Source organism: Protopterus annectens, chromosome 11.part0, assembly GCF_019279795.1.
Source record: "Protopterus annectens isolate FY-2018-M chromosome 11.part0, PAN1.0, whole genome shotgun sequence".
NCBI lineage: Eukaryota > Metazoa > Chordata > Ceratodontiformes > Protopteridae > Protopterus > Protopterus annectens.
The window spans coordinates 1,306,220,393-1,306,243,065 of NC_056745.1; the positions used below are offsets into that span (position 1 = coordinate 1,306,220,393).

The 22,673-nt window shown below is 39.4% G+C and overlaps 1 protein-coding gene across 2 annotated transcripts in view; it reads left to right on the top strand.

Moving 5' to 3' along the window:
• Positions 1 to 22,673, top strand: part of CALU (calumenin) — a 450,302-nt gene that overhangs the window by 34,237 nt on the left and 393,392 nt on the right. For both annotated transcript variants that reach the window (XM_044088629.1, XM_044088627.1), the window contains exon 2: positions 21,177 to 21,410. In XM_044088629.1, coding sequence (XP_043944564.1) covers positions 21,190 to 21,410 — 221 coding nt within the window. In that variant the 5' untranslated portion in view covers positions 21,177 to 21,189. The remainder of the gene's footprint in view (positions 1 to 21,176; positions 21,411 to 22,673) is intronic.

Sequence of the window (22,673 nt, forward strand, 5' to 3'; positions counted from 1 at the left end):
TGTAGCCACATATGGATTCATGATATTTCATCGAAATGCTAAAACCCTGATAGACAAATGATTGCAATTCGCATATTTAAACACAATAGTGAAGTTGAGAGAGCTTTGCACCCCCATACCTCCTGCTAATTATTTATGCTAACTCCAACACTACTACAGTGGGGAAAGGGCCAATTCTCTAATCCACACTGTTCAGTCTCTCACTGATGTTTATGCACTTCAGTATTTTGTACTCTACTTCAGGTGTGATCATTTTGTTTATCAGTATTGTGGCATTTCATGGAAATGTCTCGAACCCTTGTATATGTAATTATGTATGTTTTACTGTTGCGTCTTCATTTCTAGCATTTCCTTTCAAGGCTATAGCCTACCACCTTGATGCAAAAAGCTCTGAAGCTTTTGGTGCTCAAATTGCCTCTGTGGCTCTGCTCAGACCCATGGCAGTAAGGGCATATGGTGAGTGTTCTGAAGCTATGAAAGCTAGCCAGTGGTAATGTCCTGGGCAGGATACAACTGAACTAGCACAGGCTACTGCAAGAGTGATCTATTAGATCTGCTATTATGGCAAGTTTACTTTTACAACTGTACTTTTTGGCTTTTTAAGGAGGTAAAGTTACAAAAGCTCTTTAGGCTCAGTGGTTGTCAGCAAAATTTGGGCCTGATAGGCTGTTTGCTGCTGTCTTTTGAAGGTAACCTTTTTGTGCCCATGGTGTTGCACTGATTTCTGAGAGTGTCATCATCTTCCTAAGTTCTTGGATCTTGCTGGGGCATTGGATTTGAAATTATCTGAAGTGGGGCATTGGATCTGAAGAAGTCTGCAAATCTTGGTTTTGTTTTTGGTTCTGAAAGGTTGAGCTTTAATCTGCTGTCCTACACTAGTTATAGTGCAGCATTGCAAGAATGTTTGGTACACTTCACACAAGAAAAATGAATATGAAAGGTAGTGCTTCTTTAACAGTAACTTGTATATTGAGGCTGAGCAAGTATTTTTAAAATTGAGAATAAAAGGGTAGCTCAGAGATGCACCCAGGAGTTTAAGGTATGAATATGGGACTACCCAGATGAAAAATTCAGAATACAGGTAGAGTAATGAAAATTATGAAATGAAATTTTTAGAAATTTACCTATCCCCTTACTTCCAGACCACAGTTAAAACGTGCGGGCTAGGAATTTATGGTGATTGAGAGTAGCACTTCTGATTTGCCTTCTGGGATTGGTATGTTCTGGAGAATGCATCATCTGCTACTGTTTTTAATAGTGCCATAAATAGGCTATCATAGGTTTTAATGTGCCTCATTTTGCATTACCCATCAGCAGTATCCTAAGAGTAAAGTAGATTTCTTCCCCCCCAGGATGAGAATTATTTTGTTTTACAGGCAGCAGTGAAGATCGTTGGACTGGTATATAAAGGCCTGCTCAGTCAGATAGTGCATTCAGTTTCTGTGGCTTGTAACTTTCCAGTATATGGTTTAATAGTTAGAAGCTTGGAGGATCCAGTACTCCTGCAATAAGGCATGTGGGGGTTTGCATGGTATTGGATACTAATGTACACCCTGAGGTATTCTCAGGCTTGTCTTATCTGTGGGGAATACAGTATCTGATTTACACTGCTGTATGTACCGTGAGCAGGATGATACCATAAGTAATTTGAGGGGACTCCTGCATGGGTTATCTCTGTCTCTAGATTAGTACAGGGGGCAGTCCTGGGGTAAATTTTTTTTCCCTCATCCATAGATCTAAGTTTTACACAAACATAGACAGGGATGACCTTTGTTTTATGTGGATGGGGGAGTTTTCCAGTTTGTATCACACATTTGGTTGTTTATGTGCAGTAGTCTGTCTTGTAGTATGTAAAACTATGCCTACGCCTTTTTTAAATTGATTTGTATAGGAATATTTTTTTTTTTTAACTGTGTGGAATTTTGATATGAAATTTTCAGGTAGTGAAAGAACCCTCCTTAAACTCTTGTGCTTTTGCACAGTTATGTTTTTAAAACTGGTACGAGTGCTATTCAGCAACACAGTATCAGTCTTTCATGTACTAAATTTTTCTACAACCTTTAAGAATTTTAGAGCTAGACTAAAATGATTATAAAACCATTTGTTTTCAATATAGCATAAAATTTTAAGTTCTGTAAAGTAGTCGCAACCTCACAGTAGGTTTGAGTAATAAGTTAATGTAAGTGCTATTCGGAGCGTACTGGCAGTTGTCCAGCCTCCATAACGGAGCACTGGCAGGTGGACGAGACTTTTATTAGTAGCACAGTGCTTTGCAAATGTGCATACTGCTTTCCAGGTAAAGCAGCTTATTCACAAGCTAGTTTTCACAGCTGTTCCTGAATGTGAATGTCATAATGTGCAGGCAATTTGCTCCCTTGCGTTGGTTTAGCTGAATTCTTCCAACATCAAAAAATTGTTCACAAGGGTAATTAGTTCATACCTTTCAGCTCTTGGAGTTGCCATATAGGTAAACAGTTATGTCCACACCCCTGCAGTCAGTATTAAATTGATTTGGCTATTGCTGTACTTGTTGAATTTTGCGGTCATTTTTACACATTTTATGCATTTGTGTTTAGTTTTACTTTGTGTTGTACCTTCAAATTTAATTTTGAGTAATGCCTACTAGGGGCTTTCTACTCTAGTTTTATTCCTTTCCTGTTTGGCTTATTCTTTCACTTCCATCAGAGTCCATTTTTACCTTTTTGGATTGTTTCAAATTAGAAAATGTATTTTGAGTTTTTAGTGCTTTCTTATAAAGCATGTTTAATTTATCGTCTTGATTTCTGTTTAGTACTACACTACTAAATCCACAAGTATTGAAAATTTGGGGTATGTTTCTGATTTTGTTGCTTTTTACAGAGCTGCTGATTATTTGTTTTTACTTTTTTGCTTTTTAAGATGATGGTACACTTTTTGGATTTTGAAGTTTGTGTAGGAGAACAGATCTTTGACAATCTGAGGTGTAGGGGAAGTACACTCTATTCCTCCTGCATGGAACCGATGTTATGCACGTACGACTAGCAGTTTACATGGTCAGTGTTCCTTGCCTGGTTTTGTAAGCTTGTCTTCAATTAGTGGTACAAGGAGGATGCTTCTCTGAGGAAGAGAGGTTAGATGTCTGTACTGTGGAACTCGGAATAGTTCATTATGGTTTTTTTCTTCTCAGAAGTGGACCTTCTGATCTTCCTGAACAACTTTACATAAGTTTGATGCAAAAACTAAACTGGAGCAAATGGAGTTTGTTTGCTGCCTTGTCGGGGTTTTAGTAATAGACTGGTTACTGTCATTCTCCATGGCAGTTCAAGATCTTCTAGCTGCTGATCTCAAATAGGAACTGTTGGCAGGTGTGGTATATATGTAAGTTTATGTGGGCGATGTTTTCATCTGTTATAAAGTTCTTAAACGTTCACTTCATGCAACACTGCAGAATGCTGTCATTTTGGTGCCTCTCTTGGGAACTAGCAGTAAGGGTCCACTATTTGTTGTACTTTAATTCCATTTCTTTTGGTTTAAGCATCCTTTCTGAAGACCAAGAAAGACCTGGGTATGATAGGTACCCCTTTGGATTAGATAGCTATTCATTAAATGTATAGAAACCTTTGCGTTTGGGAAGAGTAGGAGTGAAGCATTCAGTCTTGTATCAAAACCCCTTGGCTTCTGCATGTGTGACTTTGTTTTGCAGCAGATTAGTCAGTTATGCCTTGTTTTAACTGTCATACATGAAGGGTTCTGAAGCATTATTTAAAATAAATGATTGATTAAGGAATGGACAGTGTTGTCTTACTGAAGCTGCCAAAATACAGCTCTGTGTTGGTGCCTAGTAGAAAAAGTGCTTTGCAAGTTTTGGTTAGTGCCAATTTAAACTTTGCAGACCTCTTAAGCATTATATTACACAAACTAATAAAGTAACTCTATATATAACAGACCACCCGTACAATACTGTCATTTTGTAACTTTGTCTTAAAGTTTCTTTTCAATACAGCATGAAAGAGCTGTTTCATGGAGAACGTCAAACAGATCTCCCTAAAATTAGATTACATCTCACATATATATATTATTATGAAAGCAGTCTTGTGGAAACTCATTATTTTGGTATTTAGGGAGTCTTTCCTGTTCTGTGTGAAAACTTCCGATGTGCAGTCTGTTAATGAGCTCCTTTTTGTGTTCTTGTTTCTTTGCCTCCAGCTCTGTTTCTTCTTTTGCACCTGCGTCTCAGGAATTCCTTATTAGTATTTTTCTCGAGCTGTATTGGACCTTGAAAATTTGTTACACAAATGCAGTTTTATTTAATTTTTTCCTTTCTTCTCAGCTAAGAACGGTTATCCCCCACTCTGGATTTATAGAGAAACTCTCTAAACTAGGTATAAATCCCCTATGTCACAAGATGGGTTGCCAACTGGCTCACTAACAGAACCCACAATGTGAAAGTAGCAGACTCCAAATCCAACTTCCGACCAGTGAGACCAGTGAAAAGTGGAGTACCACAGGGTTCAGTCCTGGGTCCTCTCCTGTTTGGTATGTACTTCTCAGAAGTACAGACTAACACAGGTCTTTGGCTAACGAAGTTTGCAGATGACTGCAAACTAGGAGCCATAATCAAAACTAACTATGTGGGCATCCTACAAAAGGGCCTCACTGAGACAGATGCCTGGTGTCAAAGCCATGGCCTCAAGCTCTATGCCAAAAAGAGCATTGTCATCCCTTTTGGTAAAAACTCTGTACCCATGAACTACATGTAGGCAGTAGTCTGCTTAATACCAAAAGTGTGAGACCTTGACACAGGTGGACAGTAGTCTCTCTCCTTTTGATAATCGCATTGCCACAGTAGTCGGAAATCCTTCTATGTGGCACACCTCCTCACAAAAGGTTTCTCATCCAGGAGAAAAGGTCATTGTTCCCCTCTACTCACTCCATTAGACCCATTATAGGGTAAAACGCCCCTTTTGGTATGTACCTCACAAGACCTGTGCAACAACTAGGCTGCAGAAATACCTCTGAGGATTGCCGGTCTCACAGATGCTCTATGCAAACAGTCTCAAACTCCAGCCTTACTCTGTCGTATATCGCCTACTCAGAGGCCATCTCTGCTTAACATACAAACCTATGCCAAACTTAGAGCTGTTGGGCATGCTCCACTTAAAGAAATCCCAGTCCCCTCTGAGCTACATGCTCTGGGGACCTAAACCTTGTCACCACAATAAACAGAACATGCTGGAGGGATGGATTCCTGTCCCAGAGACTTCCATACGCTGGAACAAACTACCTAACTATATCGAACAAAGCTCCTCATTAGCACTCTTGATGAGAGATGGGGAAATTAACCCTGGGGATCCGTTCTGTGGCTCTGCTCGACAGGGGCACAGGAAAATTATTTTCTTGGTGAAAGCCAGGGTACCTTTTTGGCTAGGCTTATATAGGCCCTAGGGCCAATAGACTAGTACCTACCTATGAACCTATATGTATGCTAGCAAACATACATGCATCTAACTGACTATATTCCTACATATATTATAGCAGCTGAAATGTATATGCATTTAACTAGCAAACTGGTACATGCATTTATAAATCTTTCTAACAGGTTTCTTTTGAGGTGGTTGATCAGTTGGAGGCATTCTTTTTTTGTTTGTACTGGTGTGTGTGAATGTTGAACCTACCTAAATTAGAGGTAAAATAAATTTGTGATTTTATAGATGTCTGTATTGTAGAGTGGCCTCCTATTTCTCCACTTATGTGCTTCTACAGAAGAACATAATGGGCTGTCTTGTGTCTGAGCTCCAACTTCAGCAAAGTGGGTCTACATACCTTCCAATAAAGGTTCAAGAGGAAAAGATTTAGGAGCTTTTTATTCTCCCCATTTTACTCCACATGGCTTGACTTGCCAGCCATTAAATGGTGGGTTGAAAATTGAAATTGGCCTATAACTGACTGTCCTTGTCTAAGAGAATTAATATTTACACACCGTAATGGTTATGGTGTCACATAGGATTTCTCCTCTAAGACAAAACTTTCAGGATCTGTGGCTGTAGAATCCATCCATCCGCAGCCTGTTTTTCATTTTTGCATATGGTTTTGGGGTGTCACTTAACTGGCTCTAGATGATAACGGTTTTTCATTAGAACACAGATTCAACAGAATACATAACATCTAGTTACATGAACATGAGAGCAGAGAAGTATGTCAGATTAGTCCTTTATTTTAATGTGAAAACATTAATAACTTTTAATGTGAAAACTGACCAAACTTGACTATTCTCTCTAGTTGTGATGCGCCACCTTTCTTGAGAGGTGGAATGGATATCTTAAGTTAACTATTGGTGCAACAGTTTTGTACATGTTGCATTATATCAAATGCAGTTCTGGAGTAGATTCAGACATTTAACCAGTATTCCAGGTTCTAAAGAGGAGGAAGACTGAGTGGCAACAGCTACCTTAAATTGTAGGCATCCACACTGTTAAGTTCTTGCATATCAGTAGATGCATTTTCTAGAGCAGGAGTGACCGGAGCTGTCACCAGAAGACCTACTTGGCTGAGGTCCAGTATTCAAGAGTATATAAAAACTTGAGATGCCTTTTGTCAGATGACTGTCTAATGAAATCACCTGAAAGATTTTCAAGAGCCTGTCATGAGGGTTTCCACCCAGCAGTAGCACTTTTTGTTAGAAACTACCCACCTCCAAAAAAAAATGAACATGTAAAGCCAAGACCTGTCTAGTAGCATTCATCATCATCTTAACTTTGGGTGAGATAGAGATGGTTGATTTTTAAATCTTAGTTCCTTGACAACAGTGGTGAAATAACACTATTGATTCTTAACTGGTATTACTTTCATCCCTAAAACTTTTGCAGTGTAAAATGTTCCATTCTTTTGTCCTGCCTGATGGTTTTGTCCCCCAGTATACTACAAAATCATAATTGTATGCTTTATGATAAAACTCTAATTCAGTGTATGGTGACTTGGGTATATTTTTGAGAGCTGCATTTAAAACATAAAATATTTGATTTTTCCCTTGGGAAATAGTGGCCAATAACTTATCCTAGTGGGGGGGGATACATATATTGAAACCCAGTCATTTTGATCAGTCCTGTGTGTTCATCAGTCTCTCTCTGCTTCCTTTTAGGACTTTGAAAACAAGAAACTTAAATGGTAATTGGGAAAACTGGGCTAGGTTCCTTAGTGGTCGCTTGGAACGCATGCCTTTTAACTACCTGTGTGTCTATATAGGTGCCTTCACTGCAGTTGTCTAGCACATGCTACTGCATGAAACATTGTTTACTTCATACTTGGTCCGTTATTTCATATTTGACTTTTGCATGAAAATATTCATAATTATGCATAACATGAGCATTTATGGTTGGATAGCATTTTTTCTTTCTACAGTATGTTGTACTGGCTTTCTGTATATTTTAGTCTTGCTACTTTTATCTCTCCTTCTTGGTTCCCATGCAGCCAGCCATTGGTTGCCACTGGTGCCTGTGCTTTATCATGGATGTTGACAGTCACTCCTGGCCCCCTTGGAGCTGATCCAGCCCCCCCCCCCCAAAAAAAAAAATTTTAGTATAGTTTGAGACATTCCAGTTTGGTGGTGTACTCCATAGTTGTAGGGAATCCTTGCATTTCCTGCTACACACCTGATGTGTAGCAAAGCATAGAAATTCAGGCTTAGAATATTGTGTGTGCCTGAAGTATTCCTATGTTTAGAATGGATACCCCCCCCCTTGCCACCTGTTGACAATCATTCTTTGCTCAAGTTCCCTCTTGTGTGCAAGAATCCCAGCTTTTTTACATACCTTTTCTTATAGCAGCACCTATGCTAGCCCTTTGTCAGTGGTATTAAAGACTTCTGTGTGGGTGTGATATGGTTATGTATTATTGGGGGTGACAGGTTTGTTTTAAACAGTTTTTTTTACGGTTTTTAAACTTCATGCTTTACGTTTTCATATTTGATCTTCTCCCTTACTGCTTTGTTTTTATAAACTTCAGTTCCTTGAATGTTTTTATTTGCTATAAAATTTAGTGGAATATTTGTTAACTTAATAATCAGTTTGTAACCGTAGACTGTCATCCTTAAATTGTCTTAGTCCATATTTCAGTAAATTTTGCATGTTTTATGTACTGTTACTTGCATGGATAATTGTTTCCCACCTCCTGAGCGAGGGTGCAGTGTTGCTTGTGTGTCTAGAGGTTATGATCTTACTGCGACCCTCCCCAAAGATGATGATACTTGTTCCACTTGGTCTCAGGAGAGGTCACTTGACTGTTGTATGGAAGGGAACTTAAGTTCCTTCCATATACCATATTTACTGGTGATAGTGCATTGGATTACTTTGTACACTTTGGTAATATTGTAAGCTCCTAGGTTAATACTAGGCTGCTGATCCAGAAGAATTTCTTTCTAGCCACAAGATCCCAAATTGTGAATACTCGCACTAATACCTAGTCACAACCACTTGGAGGGCTTGAAGGATATACCCGGATGTACTTAATACTTAAATTGATCCCTTTCAATGAGGGCTTGAGGCACCAGACATGGGTGGTTTAAGATTGCCTTTCCATTCGTCCACATTAGGTTTAAGAGTCTGGGAACTAATTTATTTATTTTTTTAATATATATCCAAGAGGAGTATTCTGGCAGAAGGATCTCAGTGTAGCGGGTCCTATTTGTTTTTGTGAAAAATTGGATCTCTGGTAGATGTGTAAGCCAGACTGAGGTCTCCTCGTAAAAAGTCTATAGGAAACTGGGGGGGGGGGGGCTGAGATTTAAGGTGATAAATATAGCTCGAACATGTCGCCCTTTGTCTTGGTGAAGATAAGCTGCAGTTCATGTTATGTGCATTACCAGGTACAAGTAACACTAGGCAAGAATGCACCCATGCAGACGGGAACTGAAAGTTCAAGTGCTGAATCCTACACTAAGGCACTGTACGAGCACATCCACTCCTGCATGAATCGTACCATCCCAAATAGAACCAAGATGCTCTCATCCAAAAAAAGGAAGCCAATCTGGTGGTCCCCTGCCATAAACAAACTTTACAACAAAAGGAAGAAACTGTTGCAGAAAGGAGGAAAATCCCGGGATGCAAAAAAGAAACTGAGATCCCGCCAAAGCTAGTTACGAAAATAAAATTGCCAAAGATAACCACAAGGTATTCTATAACTATGTCAAGAATCTAAATGGCAATGCTCAGATCTGCTCTGAGCTAAAACAGAATGGCATTAAATTTACTGATAGCAAGGATATTGCCAATATCCTGGCAGATCGATTCAGTGCCAACTTCACCCCTTAAATGGCCCATCTCAATACCAGAATATTGCCAAATTCTGGTAACGGCCACACAGGTAAAAAAAAAACGCACTCTGCAAAGCTAAGAATACAGCATCCATGGGACCAGATGACATCCCGGGCTGTGTACTACATTAACTAAAATATGAACTGGCACCTCACCTAGTGTCATGTTTAATCATAGCCTCACCTCAGGTTTTGTGCCCGCTGAGTGGCGCAGAACTACAGTTATCCCACTCCACAAGGGAGGATCCACTTTGGATCCCGGAAACTACCATCCCATCAGTCCGAGCCGTATCTGTAAGGCCATGGAGTGTATCATGGAACTAAAGACATTGGCAACCTTCAAACACTGGACCCCACCCAGTTTGGGTTCATGAAGGGCTGATCTTGTCTCCTGAACCTGATTGACTTCTTTGAATCTGTCTCCAGAGCCATGGACAAGGGTAAGGTGGTTCACACAGCCTATCTAGACCTTGCCAAGGCCTTTGACACCATCCCCCACTCTGGAATCCTAGATAAACTTACTAAGCTGGGCATTAATCCCTACGTCACCCAATGGGTTGCTAATTGGCTTACTGATGGAACCCACACTGTAAAAGTAGCAGACTCCAAATCCAGCTCATGACAAGTGGAGTACCTCTGGGTTCAGTCCTGGGACCTCTCTTGTTTGGCATCTACTTCTCTGAAGTACAGGCCAACACTAAGGGACTCTGGCTAACAAAGTTCGCAGATGACTGCAAACTGGGAGCCGTTGTTGAATCCCCAAATGATGTGGATATTCTACAAAAGGGCCTTATAAAAACAGATGCTTGGTGCCAGAGCCATGGGCTCAAGCTCAATGACAAGACATGTAGTTATTCCCTTTTGGGGAAAAACATCTACCCGTGGATTACCATATAGGTGGCAGTACACTGAACACAGTGTGATAAGAGACTTGGACACAGGTGGACAGTGGTCTCATCTTTGATAACCACATCACCACAACAGTCAGGAAATCCTTCTATGTGGCACACCTCATCACTAAGGGCTTTTCATCCAGAAAAAAGGTCATTGTCCCACTACTTTATCCCTCAGACCCAATATAGAATACAACTCTCAGTTTGGTATGTACCTCTCAAGACCTCTGCAACAACGGGAAAGGCCGCAGAAATACCTCACTAAAAGAATCACAGGCCTAAAGCAGATGCCCTACACTGACCGCCTTAAACTCCAGCTGTACTCTGTCTCTCATATTGTCTACTCGGAGGTGATCTCTGCTTAACTTACAAGGCCATGTCAAACTTAGAGCTGTTGGGACATGCTACACTTAAAGAAATCCCAGTCCCTCAGAACCACACTCCAGGGATCTAAACCTTGCCATCACAATAAACAAAACATCCTGGAGGGATAGATTCCTGACCCAGAGACTCCCCAGACTCTGGAATAGATTGCCCATACATGTCAAGCAGAGTGCCTCTTTAGCCCTCTTCAAAAGGAACTTTGACGATTGGATGGGAGAACACGTCAGTCGCCTGCTAGACGGGGGTCCAGGGAAGTAAATAGTGTGGGAAGAAATAGCCAGGGAATTGTTATGGCTAGGCTTGTATAGGCCCTAGGGCTGATGGCCTACTACCAACCTATGAACTCTTAGGACTGAGGGAGAAGTAGAGGGGGCAGTAGTTTACTTTGATCTTGAAGATGCATGTCTGGTGATCATTTTGGCCAGGTGGAAGAATTTCCATATTACCTGTGTAGCAGATGAATGGGTGTCCATGTTTGCCAAAGGAAGGAATGCATTTCTTGGCATATAGTTCAGTCTCCATTTTTTACATTGTGTTAGGCCCATCTGATGAATCTGGAAGTTGGGTGAAGTTTGTGACATCTGAGTTTGCAGTCATCGGCAAACCTAGTCAGCTGCAGGTCTTTGGCAGTCTTGACACCAGAGAAATAATTACCAAAGAGGTGATCTTTAGTGCACCAACCACTACTTTTTAGTAATGGCTCCCCAATTTGGAAGTTGTTTCCGCTACATCCCATAAATTTGAGCAACTTAAATGCCATCTCAAGCAAGCATCCTGCAATTTCTTCCAATCCCCATGGTATCACTTGATGGCTACCCAACTCGCCTCTTCCTTTAACTCGCTAACAGCATACAGTACAGTACCATTTGGCAAATGGTATAGTAATATTCCCCACCTACCCACTCCTCATACAGTCCTCTAACCCAGCCATGCAGTACAGTACCATTTGGCAAATGGTATAGTAATATTCCCCACCTACCCACTCCTCATAGTCCTCTAACCCAGCCTTTCCTTTACTAGTACTAACTAACCCAGCCTTTCCTTTACTTGTACTAACCAACCCACCCTTTTTTTTTTTTTTTTTTTTTAAATACTTCATTTTAAGGTCTGCACGTTTTTAATGGCACATTTAATTTCTTATGCTAAAATGTTGTATTAAATCTAAATTTTGGCTACAGTGTTTTAGGTTACATTACAGTTCTTGCTACTGTTGCTAGTATTGGCTGATTAGACACTTAAGCTGAGCCTGAAAGTGGTCCGCTTGAAATCAGTGATTTACTCCAGCTAACAAAGAACTAAGAAAAAAGTACCTGGACCAGGATAAATGTCCGTATTTGGTCCCGAAAAGTCACCCTGTTAAACTAGTGACCACAAAATATGAAATTTGACAGCTGTATACCGTTACAGACTTTATGAATTGGGGAAGTATGTATATAAAATCCATAATTTTATTTTCTCTCTCATTCTACACAGTCATCAAGATGTAGTATTCCAGGAGCGCGGCCACCAGTGCTTACTCCCTTAGTCATATTAGCTCACCCATCACTCATTTGATGGTAAACTGCTCCAGATTTACCTGGTGTCTTTTGGTAGGTTATTGAGGCTCTCCAGAGAGTGCTGGTTAGGTATGCTGAGTGCAAATACCCAAGCAACACACTAAGCACCAACTGATTTAACATACTCTGGAAGCAACACAAGCTAGACCTTTTTTATTAAGCGCTTTAGTCTATAATTATACTTCAGAATAACGCAATGGTACTTCAGAATAACACAATAAGAAGGTGTTATAAAGCCAGGCAAAAAGCATGTGGCACTTGTCATTCTTAAAATACCATTCTTAAAGTAACATTACCCAGCATGTTAAAATGCACACTCCAACCCATATAAAATGCTACAATTGTAAAATAACCATATTCACACATTACATATAACACATTGAAAATCCTAAAGCGATAATATAACTTTATACCTCCTGAGGTACCCATGAAATTAATATTAAGACTGAAATCCAGTTAAACAATCTAACCTCACTAGGAATACTAGTTAAATTTTCCCAGAACTGTCTTAACTGGTCAAATTACGTATAATAACCAAACAATGCCCTAGTCAGTCAAATACCCTTAAGACTGTTTATTAATTAATTTTATTGTATATGAAACTCAGCCTTCAACTTGTCAGAGAAACCACGTCATTTAAGCTGGGTGGACTAGTGGCGTTAACTGTAAGCTGCCACAAGAGTTCTTTTAAGTTCCAAGAACAAATCCATATGGCCACCCCTCCCATTATACTCAAGTTGTTCTATCACCATGAACCTAAATCTGTGATGGGGAAATACATGGATATGTTCAGCTAAAGCGTTGTTGACATTGTCTGTATTGATGTCGTAAATATGTTGATATGTACGTTTTCTAAATGCATTCTTTTGTTTTACCTATACAATAGCTTTCGCATTCTTGGCACTTTACATTCTTGCTATCACAGTTACTTCTATGGTTTTGCTTTACCAATCCCATATTGGGGAATAATAATACTGTTAACCTCCAAAATGTATTGACATTGGGTGCAATGTCTGTTCATCTGATCTTTTCTTTTGTTTATTCTCTCTCTTCTTATCCAACACATTTTTGAAACTAATATTCTTTTTATGAACCACTATAGGCTTTTCCCCTATCCTTCTCCATACTTGGTCATCCCAGCCTGAGGATAAACCAGTTCTTAAAGATCTCTCTAATTCCTGAAAACTGGGGTTTATACGTCAAAATCGATGCATTTTTAAATGATGTATCCCTATCTAAATTGGATCCATTGGTGGAAACTGTCAAGATGGAAATCCTTGAACCTGCATTCCTATACCTAATGATGGATAAAAGTGACCGGTTGTTATCTTATCGGTAACCTCATCCAAAATGGGTTTCAGAAATTCTACTGGATACCCTCTTTCACAAGTATATCTTGTAACGCCTCCCTTTTTTATGGAATGTTTCCAAGTCACTAACCATACATGCCAAACGTACCCCTTGGCCCTTGACCAATGACCTTTTTGGTGTATTGGGTGCCCACTTTGAAAATGTAGGAGGGAGTTTGATTAGGTTGGTTTTCTATACACCATGGAAACGAAGTTCTTGGAATCCATATCCTTGGAAATCTGAATGTCAAGGTAGCTGATGGTATCATGGTGTGTTTCTATAGTAAAACACACAAGTACTGGAATTCAAAAAAGTAGTCATTCAATTGGTCAGAATTACCGTCCCATGGTATCGCCCATAAAATTTACAAAATCCAAACCCTGGTAATGTAAAAACCTTGGATAACTCCCACTGTGTCAGCATGAAGTTTGCAAATATGGGGCAAAAGCCACCTCCATAGTAACCCCCGATGTTTGAACAATTTAGCTATCAAATGTGATTATTTTCTAATCGACTCCATCAAGGTCCTAAAAGTTAAAATCCTAGTATGTGTAAAGCTAGTATGCCCACAGTGGAAGTCCTAGAACATCTCTATGCCTTCATCATGTGGGATGACTTTGAATGAATCCTTCAGTCATCACTAGTATGAGGTTATCACAACAGAATTTTTTTTTGATCTTTCTTAAACAATCCCATGAGTTTCTAATACGTGGAAATTTTAAGGAGAGCTGTCAAGTGAAAAATCTATGAATTTCGCCATAGTCTTTTTTGATGCTTTTGCATCGACAGTGGTCTAAGGGGTGGGTTACTAGTATCCTTGTGGATCTTGTGTATCCCAAAGATTGTTGGAATTCTTGGATTTGTCTGTGATAGTTAAATTCAGAGCTTGTGATCTGATGGTTCAAAAGTAGGTCATATAAGGCTGTCGATGTTCCTATAAGTAATATTAAGTTAATTCAATGAAACTTTCTCATAGCCATCACCCTAATGGAACCTTAAGATTTTAACATGTACCTGTAGATCCTTGACTACTAACCCTCCTCTTTTGTTCGGTTTCATTACTGTGATTGACCTATTGTTGGATGTATTGTCCAACAAATGACGTTCCCTTTCGGTTAAATTGTACTCTTCTCTAAATACCTTCCTGTTCTACAAAATACTGTCATTCATGAATATGGATTCAAAAAAGCTGAAGGGTGGGGTGCAGGGGGGATTTAAATACACTTGGCTTTTTACACAACTCAACATTATCGGTGGTATGTTAATTCATGCCAACATTAAAATTCAACTAAGCATAAAATCTAATAACGTTTTTGTCAATCTAAGCATTTCTTGTTAAAGTTGAGACCCTTTTTTTTTTAAAAATAAATTGGCCCATTCCTTGGTAACCTGTTGGCTGCTCAAATTGTAAATTTTGAAATCCTCATATTATACAAAGTATTATCATGTTTTACCTCATATTATACACAGTATTATCATGTTTTACCTAAAGTACGTTTGTATTGTCCAAAATATCAAAGTTTAGCTCTTAATAAAATGTGGTCTAGTTGGTTTGCTTTCCTGAGTACAAATAACTTTAATCTATTCCCCCCTCCACCTCATCTAATAAACATTCTCCTTTTTAGGGGGACTAATGCCAAGCTGAATGTCTTCACTAGAATGCCATTTTTATGATGGCAAACATGACGAGGAATAGTGACTGGTGCATTAGATTTGCTGAAGTGGTGTCTAAGCCGAGAGCAAATGTTGACGTCACTAGCCATAAAATTCCCATTTTAGAATGGCTACCCCCAGGAGAGTAAACGCAATAAATACCCTCTGGATGGAAACTTCTTTATGAAATGTGCATACTTAAACTTTCCATATCATGCTGGGACTGTTACGGAATCTGACACTAATATCTGAAGAGCTGTCTATGCCCAGTTTTGTGCCAGTTTGATCTTCCTGTATTCTGCATTTAGAGGGCCAGGGCAACATAGCCCTGCAATCACTAGTATGTAGGGTAGCTCTGCAGTAGGCTTTTGCTGTTAACCATTTCCAGTTTGCTTTCTTTAACCGATTTCAGATGCATCTTTGTCGTAAACGGTTAAATTAGCAAATCTTGTTGACTGCCTGATTTTGTTTTAATATGAATGGAGTCTCTCTGTTAAGTATAGTTAAGATGCATTTTCCCTCCATCATCCAGAGATCGGCAAGATCAGACAGACTGTAATACTAACAAGGTAAAATAGTTCTTTTAAACAAAAAAATCTACTTGAAGGTACAGCAAGCTATCCTAGTGCATATTAAGTGAGAAAAGTAAAAGTTGGGAGTGTGGTGGTAGTACGAAGTCTTTGTTGCATTTACTGAAGCATTGATCACATCATTTGCAGGCTGATGAACAGAAACGCATGTAAGGATCTCAGATTTGTGGCCACTGAATTGTACTTAGTTTTTCAGAATCATTTACATATGGTTTGGCAATAGTGAGGTTAGAAATGCTGCTGTTAGTGTGCCTTCTCACTGGTTAGTAACAGTTTACAAGAAACTTCTTTTGTTTGCCTTTACTTCACTGCCTGGGTTTCATAATTTTTTTTTTTTTTTCTCATTTCTTTATTTCAAAAGGTTTATGGAACTCCAGCATATCCCCTTAATAGAATGCATTTAAGCCAAATTCAATTCGAGTTCCAATAATGACAGAGGGACAGTATTTTAGTCTTTAACTAAAATATTCCTCTGTCATTAGCAAGACCATATGTGCTTGCACTCGTCCATTCAGAGTAACATACAGATAGACATGCACGCATGCAGACACTTGCATGCAGGTGATGTACTCAAATTTTGAAGGAAATTCCTGCCGTGACATTTACATACAACAGTGTGTAGTGCATGTGTGCATAACATTAAAAAAATAAATAAAATTGCAATTCCTTATTTCTCAATGAAACTTGTTTGCGTATAACATTTGCTCAATGACTATTTGATCAACCAAATAACTCCTACAGATGTGGAGTCCCGCCCCTGTGGAACTAAAGTACAACATGAGGTATTTTTGAGACCTGTAGATGAGTTTGATAGTCCTGTATTTGTTTACCTAGGTGTATTACTTCATTTGTTACTATTCAGCCTTTTACATGCGCCACACCTTTTCAGAGGTTTCTAAATAGTGTCTACTGTTGCATATACCAGCATTTTTTTGGTCTTCTACCATTTGGACTAGATAAGTGGTCCTTTCCGGAAGGTGTGTGTAACTAATGCTGCTTACCTGTTTTTGAGTAAACCAATTGAATTTTGGTGCTGCCCCATGATTGGCTAGTTATTTGAGGCTGTGTAGCAGTTAGCATCTTTCGTGAAGTGCTTGGTTGATCTGAAGCTTTCTGAACCTGTCTAGGTGTGCTGCTAGTGCTTCTGAGGTATTCTCTGCAAGTCCTTTGGTATGCAAGAATGCATGTTGTGCAGTTTTAGAGGTACACAACCAGATGATTGATACTCGAAACGTCAACTCCAGAATTTTGAGGCAATGTTCGTTTTCCTGACTTGGCTTGAAATGAACCCCTTTGAGCCTACAGTGTTTTATGGTAGTGCGCTGCATTACCACATCGATTTTTTAACTCTGGGAGAAAGAATTGCCATGGTACTTTAGGCAAGTATAGGTCTTAAGTATTTTTCCCCTGTTGGGCAGCCCTGGTACTGAGTACTCAACCATGGGGATGTTAAATGTGTCTAGATAAGGGAATTCCAGTTTTGGATGTGTGGTGAAGTGTGCATTATACATCACATTGATACTGGTAATAAATTCAAAACACTTTTAATATTTTTGTGTACTTTGATGCATTGTGTTTGACCAGTTTTCTAAATGTATTTGGTATATACAGTCGATAGCTAGTGTTGTCCATTTTTATTTCCGCTTTGGGGGTAAGCGGACTGCCACCAACCAATAAACCAACAAATATGTTGGTAAATTTTTATTTCAGTTAAATACTGATTAAAATGGCAAGGAAAGCTGTTTGCATTTGCTTCAGAGACTAGGAAACTTACTGTACTAAATCCTAATTGCACTGTGGGTTAGGGAGAGCGGGATGCACCATACTAAAAGCTGCCTAAAGGTTGCATCTCCCTACATTTCCTTGACGCTGAGCTGCACACGCACACAGTCCCAAAAAGTACAGCAGTACAAGGCCACTTCTAATCAGGGACACAAATGACAGAATGAGTGTGAATTATTTTCTAAAATAAAAAAAAAAGCTCCTCTGTGGTTCTATCTTATTCCTCGCGAGACAGTGGAAAAAAGGCGAGCTGCTAGTTGGTGTTTTTTCACAGTTTAGCTAGTTGTTTATCAAGGAACAGGACAGAACCGCAGAGGGATACGTAATTTAATTAAAAACGAACCACCAATGCAATAAAAATTATATAAAAAAAAAAATGTTTTATTGAGTTGCTCTAAAAAGTGTATAAAAACAAAAGTGAAAGCTTTGCAAAAGAAAAGACAAGCTGATTTCAGAAAAGCATTCAAAGTTGGTTGTACTGAGTGTAATAATGAGGTACCAGAAGTAGTAGCAGGAATCAGCAAAGCCAACCTTGAATGCTTTTCTGGAATCACCTTGCCTGTTTCTTTTGCAAAGTGTTGATTCATCCTTATTTTTTACTTTTTAGAGCGAGGTGTGTGTGGATATGGATAGATCAGTGTAATTTCACCAAAAATTTCTGACAAGGGTCCAAATCATCGAAAATAGTACTGACAAGTGTATCTGCCCTTTTTTCCCCACTGTAGTGTGATCCCAAAGTGAGAGTATTAAAGTAGGGGGCACAACCCCCCACAATGGGGGGTGTGGGAGTGTAGCCCCCCCCCCCCCACCCAGTGCAGTTTAATACAGTCTTGGATTGTTTTAGCTTGAGCAGTCCCTATGAAAAGGGTAAGTAGTTTATAACCTAAGTAGGTGGGGGCTGTGCCCCCCCCCTACTTTAATATTCTCACTCTGAGATCGCACTACAGTGTGGGGAAAAGGGCAGATACTCAGTACTATTTTTGGCGATTTTAGACCCTATGTCTGAAATTTTCGGTGAAATATATGTATGTGTATGGGATATACGTGTGCGTGAGTGTATTTTATTTATTGCATTTGTTTACCGTGAAGGTCCACTGGGCCAGGGTGAGCCCATTTTCAGTGGAAGCCCGGGGAGAAAAGCTGCATATATTGCACATTGATACAATACACAGACAATACAGGAAAAACACAATTGCATAATGAGGTATAAGGCAATACAGAAGACATGCCTATAGACAGGAATATCTCAGAGTTGGCGGGTAATGTGTGGTAACCTGCATGCATAAGAGTTGAAAAGGTCAGTGTTGTATATGTACATATAGACATTTATGTATGTAATTTGCACTGAGCATTTTATGCAAAGAGTGGGATGGTTTACATTTGCTATAGATATTGAAGACTGCAGAGGGAAATAGAAGAGATGATCGTTATTGATGGAAGTTAGGAGAGAGGATGACCTGAGGAAGGTAATATTGCAGGGAGAGAGGATGACCTGAGGAAGGTAATATTGCAGGGAAATGTGGAGTAAGGTTTATGGGGTCAAGGTAAATAAGTGGCCAAGAGGTGTATGGAATTCATAGAGGCTGGCAGGATCGTCAGCAGTCTAAAGAATTTTGTAGAGTAAGAGGAGCAATGTTTAGGGAGGGTTGTATAGCATGAGCATAGCCATTGAGAGGAGAGATGTTGTCTGAGACAACTTAGAGTGTGGGGTAACTGATGGAAGTGACTAAAGGTGGGAGGGTGTTCCAAAGTTTAGCGACATTTAAAAGAATAAAGCATATGACTGGCTGGGAGTTTGGGTTCTCCTACATTAAGGAGATATTTATTGTCTGATCTGAGAGTTCTGTTAGGGTGATACAAGATGATAATGAGAGATGGGGGCAAGGTGCGGGTTTATATATAATCGTGTGCAGTAGTTAATTGTAGGAAGTTAAGGAAGTGGTAGCTCTAACCAGTTTAAGTTGACGTAGAGATGAGCAGTGATGTGCAGAGAATCTAGCATTAGTTGCCAATTTGCCAACCTTATTGTAACTTGAGTTGAGTCAGTGCCACGGTGGTATGGCGGTAGCGTTGTTACCTCACAGCAAGAGATTCTCCCATTCGATTCTTCGCTAGGCTTGGGAGTGCCTTCTGTGTGGAGTCTGCATGTCCTCCCCGTGGTTAGGTAGTGCGTGCGTAAATGGGAGTGCCTTCGTTGAAGGTTAAGCGTCGAGCTAGCGTCTTGTAAAAATCTACTGTCAATCATTAGTGGACCGGAGTTCTGCTGTGGCGACCCCTTACCGGGAAAAGCCAAAGGGCAAACAACATTGTAACATGAGTTGAGTTTCATCCAGTTTGAGAGTACTGGATATTGAGTACTGCATATTGGTGAGGATAGGGGCACCATACAGCAGAGATGGTAGTAGGAAGGCTGAGGCTAGAGCCTTTTTTGCAATGAGGTTAACTGGCTGTTTACAAAGTGCCCAGTTATTTGAGTACACTCCTTTTAACCTTTTGGTGTGCATCTACCCTGCTGGGTTGTAATTTTATTTTTAATTTTTGCAAATACCTGTTTAATCCATGCCAAGGTCAGGGTGACCAGAACCTCTGTCCCAGTATTCACTTGGCAAGGCAATGACACTAATTCAAGGAGGAGTCTGTTTCGTCTGGAATGCATACAATTACTTGCACATTACACACAAGCAGCTACAGGTAATTTTCGAGGAATTATGCTTTCCTTGTGGCACATCTTTTGAGTTTTGGGAAGAAATGGAAGCACCTCCTGAGTGGCATAGAGCGAATATGTGGCTTGGGAGGATGTGTAGACTAAAGCACCAAAAGAAAACTGAACTGGAAAAAAGATGATTACTGTGAGACTGCAACCAAATCTGTTTTGCCCAACCTTAATGCACCTCCTATAAATGGAGACTCATTCAGAGGATTGAAATCAAATCGACTTCATTGGAGGCCTGCAAGCAAAATTTTTCTTTTATTTTTACTTTTTGGTACCTGTAAATGTTCAACTTGTCCTCATAAATTAGTGCTGGGAGAACAAGAAATGAACTGTTTCTTGTGTGGAATAGCAGGTTATGACCCTGTAAGTGTCTTTTTTTTTTGAGGACTGGGTTTTACATTCTTTCACATTGTAGTTTTATTTTAAGTTAAAATTTATCTTAATTGATATCTTATGATTTTTAAAGCCTTTAAAAGTTATGGGTCAAAATGTTGCATTTTAACATTCACATTCTGTTAAACATTGCCTAATCTCTTTATTATTGTAGAAAAAAACTCTCAAAGCTTTCAGTGAAAACTCCCAGCAAAACCTGAGCTGAAGTCTTAACTAATACACTAAACCATCTGTAGTGGAAGCCAAGTGCAAAGTTGTAATGTAGGCATTCAGAAGCTAGGCAGTCGAAACACTGGTATATCATAGGGGGGCATTTGCATATCTCATGCTTTCCACTACAAGAAGTTTATAGTTGGGTCTGGGGAGTTTTTTCTTATATGAAAAGCTTATAGCGTAACTGCTTTTTAGATATCAGAAGGCAGCATTCCGTACACACTTTTTGAAATGAATTTAGCAATATGGGGACAGTTTTTATAGTGGCCCACAGGCTGCTTGGTGACGTAGTTGTAAGCTTGATTTTTTACACTGTAAACTGAACAGCAGCTCTCATTACTTTATTTTTCTTACCCTTATCAGGATTTCTGAAAAGATGGGCCTACAAGTTTGGTGTGTATACTTCTGCCTGTGTGTGGCATACAGTTTAACCAAGCCCACTGAGAAGAAAGAACGTGTTCACCATGACCCTCAGCTCAGTGATAAAGTGCATGATGATGCCCAGAACTTTGATTATGACCATGATGCCTTTCTTGGAGCTGAGGAAGCAAAAACATTTGATCAGCTCACACCTGAGGAGAGCAAAGAACGGCTTGGGTAAGCATACATATTTACTTTTCAGTGTCTAAGTTCGTCAAACCCAAGTTAGTAAGTGCTTGGTAAGATTCTTACTGCTCCCTAGTTCCCACTTGCATAATATGGTAATAGCTTGCTAGCTTAATAATTTTCCTGTTCCATACTGCACTAGTCTTGAGCTTGATTGTATTTGCATGCTGCTGTTTGACAGGCTTTCTACTTTAATTTACACTGCATGTAGGCCTGTGAGAGGAGAGCTGGCTCAGTGCTGTCTGTCCATGGGTTATACACCTGACCCAAGTGTGGCAAACTGGAGTATTATTGACTGGTTGCTTTGATTCTGTTGTAGTTTTGAAATGCATACATGTAAATCAGTTTGTACAGTATATGCAAGTGTAGTAATCGCTAAACATGCTTTTCTTTTCCATTAATATATGTGAGACTGTCTCTGCCACTTGGCATGCTTTCTTTTTCTGTAACATCTATCATTCCGTCCAGCATTACATAAATTCCTGAATTCCTGCTTTACCTTAAACCTCACTCCTCTTCCTGGACGTAATTCTGCATGTATTATGTCTACAAATTCAATTAATTTCTGTCATTTGTGCCCTTATATTTTCTAAAGCTCCTGCGTCTATTTCTTATTTCTGTCTTATTTGATTTCCTTTATCTAGCAATTGCCTTTTTTTTTTTTTTTTTTCTTTGTAGCCTGGCAGCCAACCAAATTAAACTTAAGACATATCTAGGCAATTCAAATGCTGTCCCAGCATAAAAATCCTTTCTTTAGCTCCAATGTTTCTGTTCCAGTACTGTTTTAGTGTATTTTGTTTTTAAATCTGTTTAATTATACTCCCAAAACCCAGTTACCTCTTCTTTTTTTTTTTTTTTTTTTTTTTTTCCACACCTCCAACATTTTCTGGCTCCCTGAGGAAATATTGTCTAAAGTCTGCGTTGGGTATAAAAATATATCTATGCAAGCACTTCAAGCAAAATCCTAAACCTGTGGACTATTGCATACTTGGAGCCGTAAATATGACTTGCTATTCCTTTAAATTGCTTTTCCAGTTTCTAACCTCCGCTGATTTGATTCTTGTAGTGATCATGCAGTATGACAGTTAATTATCCCCGTTTTAATGGCTCTACCAGAACATTTGTTTTTCACTAAGCTGTCTGTCCCTTTCTCTTTGCCTGTACTCTATTCCTTGTACGGAAGGCAGTCTGTAACCTACAGTCCTAACTTCTTGACCTCATCCCACTGTATTACCTTTTTGCTTTCCAGTACCT